At 36.3% G+C, this 7,002-nt stretch overlaps 1 protein-coding gene across 2 annotated transcripts in view; it reads left to right on the top strand.

Moving 5' to 3' along the window:
* The first annotated feature begins 4,695 nt into the window (after positions 1-4,695).
* The window catches only part of LOC121984516 (callose synthase 10), a 111,120-nt gene continuing 108,813 nt past the window's right edge, over positions 4,696-7,002 (top strand). The window contains exons 1-3 of one of the 2 annotated variants that reach the window (XM_042537473.1): positions 4,696-5,086; positions 5,740-5,837; positions 5,976-6,130. In XM_042537473.1, the coding sequence (XP_042393407.1) occupies positions 4,831-5,086; positions 5,740-5,837; positions 5,976-6,130 (509 nt within the window). In that variant the 5' untranslated portion in view covers positions 4,696-4,830. The remainder of the gene's footprint in view (positions 5,087-5,739; positions 5,838-5,975; positions 6,131-7,002) is intronic. The other variant, XM_042537472.1, reaches the window with a different exon arrangement.

Here is a 7,002-nt window from a genome sequence, read left to right as displayed (position 1 = left end):
ATAAGGCCGCATGCAATGTAAAATTAGTTTTACTTGCAATATCATAAGTAACCGACCCTACATTCCATAATTCATTAAGCTCGGCAATTAGAGGTTGCAAGAAAACATCTATCTTATCTTTTGGATTGGCTGGACCAGGAATAAGCACGGTAAGAAACATAAATTCATCTTTCATGCACATACATGGTGGTAAATTGTACGGTGTTAATATAACTGGGCAAGATGAATATTGTTGTCCCGACTGACCAAATGGTTGAAATCCATCTGCAGAAAGTCCCAATCTCACATTTCGTGGTTCCATTGCAAAGGAGGGAAACAAAGTATCAAGATGTTTCCATGCAGGAGAATTACAAGGATGACACATTATACCTCCTTCATGCTCATGCTCATGCTCATGATGCCACAACATGTGGTTAGCTGTAGCTGCAGATGCATACAAGCGTTGAAGTCTAGCAGTTAACGGAAAATAATACATCACTTTCCAAGCAATATTTTTCTTCTTCTTCCCTGGTATGCGATTACGATGCTTAAAACGAGGGTGAGTACAGATTTTACATTCATTCAAATCACTGTCTTCATTCCAAAATATCATGCAGTTGTTTATACAACAATCAATCTTCTCTACAGGCAAACCTAAACCTCTGATCAATTTCTTTGTTTCATAGAAGCTATCAGTTATTATGTTGTCAGTAGGGAGCAACTCTGACATCAATTGACAAATGTCATCGTAACATCTTTCTGAGAAATGATGTTCTGCTTTCATATTCAATAACCTTGCTGTAGCTGATAGTTGTGAATGACCAGAAGGAATGCCTTCCCACACTTCTCTTTCACTAGCCTTTAACATTTCATATAGTTGCTGATATTCAGGGGCTGATATTTCATCTATATTCGAATAATCAACTGCATTCATCGCATCTTAAACCATTGATTGCATTGAAATATTAATATTATTTGATGCTTCAGGAGCTGTAACAGTAGTCCCAGAATACGAACCACCAGATGACCCAATTGGTTCATATAAATAAGGCTCTCCGTGGCAATACCAATTGTAGTAATTTGACACAAATCCATTTCTACATATGTGCATTTTTACGGTATCCTCATCACGAAATGCTCTATTTTGACATTTTTTATGATTGCACGGACACCGTAACTCAGAACCATTCATACATTCTGGATGACTTTTAGCAAAAATTACAAACTGTTCAACTTCAGCAATAAAATCATCTTTGATAAAACCATTGTCTAATCGATTGTACATCCAAGCTTTGTTCATATACATTGTTATAACCTAAAGAGAATATAAATTGAAACATTATTAAACTTGTTGTATCACTTGAAATAAGTTTAAATAAAGAATTATGTGCACAATTTCATCTCACGATCATCATATCATATTACCATAAATCACCTCTACACTAGAACAATTAAATGAAACTATTATAAACATGTTGTTCCTTATAGCATTATCAAATGAAATAATCATACATATATGAGAAGCATCGATCAAACACTTGTTGGCCACTACATTTTATGCAAGTATAATAGCGAAATGGATCAAAATATGTCACGACACTTAAATTTTCTAGGGTTTACATTGTGCTCAGCTACGAACAGTAACAAAGCACCGCTAAGTGGAGAGTTAGGCAAGTGCAGTTACAGGCCCGTTAATGCGATCGCGGCGAGTGCCGGATCGTGCCGTTCCGGCATCCGCTTACCGGCCGTTCCCGACCCGCTGTTGCCGGTCGGGACCCTACTGGCATCGAGCAGGCCGCCGGCCGCAAGCACCCTGCCGGCCGTGAGCAGGGCGCCGGCAGTGATCTGCGAGCAGGGCGCGGCTGCCGGCTGTGTGAAAATGAAAACGAGAGAGGAGAAGAGAAGAGCATACCTGAGAGATCGCCATAACGGGGTGAACGGGAGGAAAGGGCGCCGAGATCGCTGGAGAGAGCCGCCGGAATATCGCCGCCGCTGGAAAATCGGAGGAAAGAAAAAGGTCACGCGAAGAGGAAAGGGCCAATCTGTGCCCTAAACCGTGATTTACCGACGGAAGTATGTTTCCGTCGGTAAGTCCCGACGGAACCCTACTTCCGTCGGTGATTTCGGCTAGTTTATCGGGTAAGGTTTAGCGAATGTAAAGAAAACAGGTACGGACGGAAACACACTAACGGAATTCGATTTCCGTCAGTATACTAAAACCCTAAACCCGTTAATTACCGACTGAATATCATTCCGTCGGTCATGTTTACGCCCGCACCCGCCTATTTACCGACGGAATAAGAAGTCCGTCGGAAATAGACAAAACCCTAACGGTAATATCATGGTACGTACCGACGGAATAGTGATTACGTCGGTAATTACCGACGGAACTAATAATCCGTCGGTAATTACCGACTAAATTATTAATTACGTCGGTAATTACCGACGGAATAGTGATTCCGTCGGTAATTACCGACTGATCTAAATCCCATCGGTATTTACCGACAGAGGTATATTCAGTCGGTATACGCCGACGGAGTTGAGATTCTGTCGGTACTCCCGTCGTTAAACACAAGCATTTTTGTAGTGTCATTTTCATACGCCATATTAAGAGTAGTAATGTTTTGAATACAAATGTGTCTGAAAAATTTGATTCATGTTTAAAATATTATTGCTCTCAACATGACGTATGAAAATAATCTTTATAGGCATAAATATAATCGAGAGAACTAGATAAATATATAAGATCTAATTTCATGTTATTTTAAAATTTTTAGATTCATTAGTCAATTTTAGTTGAAATTGACTGATGAACTTAAAGAACTCAAAATAAATATGAAATTAGATCATATATGTTCATATAATTTTCTTTATTATATTTATATAGAAATATCATAATAAGAGTAACAATTTTTTAAATATAAATTAGATCAATAGGATATTATTGTATTGATCAATACTATACAAATCGAGTGCAACAAGGTAACAATTAATTTGGAGGGGGCAAAAATATAATTGGATGCATAATTTAATAATTTTTAAATTTATCTGCATGATTTAAATTTTTGATCTTTTATTACACGATTCATTTAATTTCATCGCGCATTAAATTAATTGACTCATTTATAAATCATTTTTCTTGAAAAAATGAAATTGAAAATGGAATGCAACCCATTCCTTCGTTAACAACAATTTTTTTTTTTTTTAAATATGAAACGTTCCCACTACACCGCCGCGGCGGACGTAACATCGTGGCCCACCCGCCCATGCGTTCCTTTCCTTCGTCTTCAAGTGACCGTGTCTCTTGTCAAGCCGCTGAATACCCAACCTCGAATTTCCAAACATGCACGTGGAGCCCAATAGACAAAACAGCTGGAATATGTTTTTGCTATTTTAAATTCAGTGTTCCATTCAGACGCTGTCTACTAAAACTCGAAAATCCGCGTTAAATCGTTCCAACCATTTTTGACGGAACAACCATTTTTCTCTTTCTTTTTTTCAAAATTGACTAAACATGGCCTCTTAAACTTATATTGTTAGAGCATCCACGTCAATATCCTCATTAAAAATTTAAAATTTAGGGTAAAAAAATTATTTTATTAAATTTAGAAATTTATTTTTCACCACATGATACATCAGTTTCCCTATAATTTATCATATATTTATTCTTTTATTATTTTTTCTCTTTCCTTCATATTTTTTTATTATTAGATGGAGGAAAAAGATAAAGGAGAGAGAAATTTTTTATTATTAGAGGAAGGGGAGAGAAATTTTTTATTATTAGAGGAAGGGGAGAGAAATTTTTTATTATTAAAGGGAGGAGAGAGAAATCGTATTTTAATGTTTAGGGAATGGATTCCATTCCCTAAATTTAAAGAATTACTATTCATAAAATGTATATTTAGGGAATGAGTAGGGTACCTGATGCGGATATTTTTTTAATGCAAAATGTAAAATTTAAGGTAAAAATTTAGTTTAGGGTAATTGATGTGGATGCTCTTAATTCGCCCTTCACTATTTCTCCGCAAGATTTTTGTTAAGTAATCACATGGATGGACTAGATTCCTCTTTTCGCACTCCAACCATCCAATAATTCACTTCATTCCCATTATATCCATTCAAAGCCTAACAAACAATTTATCTTTAGGAAAATAACTTTATAAGTATTAGTATAAGAATACCACTTTCCTTAAACTTATATTCCTAACTTTATAATTATCTTCAAAGCGCTCGGGATAATAATACAATGATAGGAACTCTAACGATAAATTAGGCATTTAAAATTTAAATCTTTAACTATGATGCATATTTTTTTTAATGAGAGGATAGACCTAATAACGTTAGTCGTTTTAGATGGACAATTATAATATTTTTTGATTTATCTTGATGATTGATGAGATCGAATCTTTTGCCTTAAGTATTAATTAGATAGCAAGAGTTGATGGGATTATATAATTTTTTAATTAATTTTCATAGCTAAGTTATTATTACGGTTAAAATGCATTAAATTAAGGTGATAAATAAAAATGTGATTAAAAATGAGTATTTAGACTTCGTAAAGAACTTACTATTAAAATTCATTATAGAGTAAATTTTATTTAATATTCGAAATTATAGGACCGGACTGCATGGAATAATGAAGGGCTAGATTTGGTTAACAATGAAAGTGGGAGTTTGTTTTGGTCATTTTGCAATATTAACTACGCGTCTTGATGCGGTAAAATGATGGTCTTTTTGCTTTTCCCATTCTCCTGCTCGGTACTTCGTCGCGATCGCGCTCTCGCCGCTTTCTAAACCCTAATTCCAGCTATCGATCTTCCAACTCTGGTGCCGACCTCCATCTCCTCAGTCATGTCGCGAGAAACGGCTCCCCGGCCGTCTCGCAGCGGCCGCAGGGCAGCCCGCACAGTGCCGGAGAACTGGGAGCGCCTCGTGCGCGCCACGTTGCAGCGGGAGCAACTTCGAAACGTTGGACAGGTCCCCAGCGGACGTCCCTCGGAGGGGATAGCCGGAGGCCTCCCCCCGTCTCTCGTATCCACCAACATCGACCATATTCTGCAGGCCGCTAACGAGATCGAGGACGACGATCCCAACGTCGCTAGGATTCGTGAGTTGTTTCTGTTCTTTTGGTTATGGTGCTTGAAGTAATGACATTTTAGTGCGGGAAATGCGTATTTAAGAAACCTACCTACCTGTTACCAACTTCGGCGGGCTGGTCCATAACCTAACATCCTGTGGTTTAGTTTCTGCTCGAACGTCTATTTGCTTTCTAAGTCTTAAAATCTTATTGTGCCTTAATGTAGGAATCTTATTGGACTTAGAAAAGTGCCCACTTTAATAATTGCATTCTTGTCATAGCCTCATGGTATTCTTTTAAGTCACACAGTAGAGTGATAATTATATAGAATGACGTGTTGGTTCATTTTCTAGAGCCATGAAATATCTTTGTGTCACTGATAAAGTTAAGACACTCCTTTCCAATTCATCTTTCATAACTTTGTTGAGCCTTTTATTGGCTACTTGCTATGCATTTGCCCGTTTCCTCTCTGTTATAATTTGGGAATCCTTACAAAAATAGAGACAATCAAATGCTTACTGGCAGCCTTTGTTTAGGTGATTATACAACACTGAAGTGTTTGGTTTCATTCATTCCACAAAAACTGTATCTTGCAGTCCTGACAATCTTCTTATATTTTTGTTGCTTTTCATGCTAATCATTTATTAATAATCTTGGTTATCGGCCTTGATTTTAACATGTAGTCTGTGAGCAAGCATATACAATGGCCCAAAATATGGACCCTAGCAGTGAGGGAAGGGGTGTTCTACAGTTCAAAACAGGTTTAATGTCTGTTATTAAGGTAATTAGCAGAATCTTACCTCTATTTTTGTGATTGCAATGATATCTGGCAATTGACTCAATCCGCTATCAGATATTCTTGTCAGAGTTTATATTTTCCATGTACTACAATTTACTGACCTGACATGAAATATGACAGCAAAAACTTGCTAAAAAAGATGGAGCATCATTTGCTCGTGAACATGATATTGAATATTTGTGGGACTTTTACAAACGGTTTAAGAGGCATCATCGAGTTGATGATATCCAAAAGGAGCAAGAGAGATGGCGAGAATCAGGAACCTTTAGTACAGAGTATGCTCTTCTCCTTTTGTTTGACCTTTAAAGGTCTAATTATTTATTCCCAAATGCTGTGCATGACGACTGAAGACCAATTTGTTCTATTTGTTTTGGAATAATTTGTTCCTTCTAATATAATATGTTTGTGAATTTCAACATTCTTTTTATATAGATGCTCTATTAGAAAGAAAGTATAATTATGGTTACGAGGAAGATTGGTGGCAATGATAGTTGGATGATATATTGATGCATGGGTGTTAAACAATGTTTTTCATTGTGCACTATGGTTTTTATATATATATATATATATATATATGTGAATGTTATATATTTGTATGGCTAATTCCCCATTACCAATTCCTAGTTTTCAATGATAAGAAGTAGTCACTTTCAATTGAGTATATATCCTTTCCTCTTTATACTTCCCCAAAATTAGGGAAAGGAAATCTCGGTCTCAGTGCACCTGTCTTAGGTATTAGAGGTTTATTTTTGAATTTCTCCTATCATATTACTTAATAAAATGTGTTATTAATTTTATTAGCGCTAAAGCTAGGCACTTAATTTTGCTTTGAACTTTTGTTAAAGATGCACACTACATTCCACAAAATTTTCCATGTTACATCTAAATGTAATAGTGTGCATGATTTTAGCATATATATTAATGAAGTGAAACCAACATGACTTCATCTCAGTATACATTGCTACCGGTGCTGATGTGTGCTGAATGTTGGCAGAATACTATATTAAAATTGTACCATTCTTGTAGAGCACTAAAACAAGGACACTGGATGATACTTTGGACTTTTGTTTTGGATGAATACTACATGTCTTACTGCATATAAAGTATAAATGCGTTTGATTTTAGCAATTGCAGCATGGCTATGTAA

Source organism: Zingiber officinale, chromosome 5B (genome assembly GCF_018446385.1).
Source record: "Zingiber officinale cultivar Zhangliang chromosome 5B, Zo_v1.1, whole genome shotgun sequence".
Taxonomy (NCBI): Eukaryota; Viridiplantae; Streptophyta; class Magnoliopsida; order Zingiberales; family Zingiberaceae; genus Zingiber; species Zingiber officinale.
Note: the sequence above shows the minus strand (reverse complement) of the source record. Positions and strands in the feature narration are given on the sequence as shown.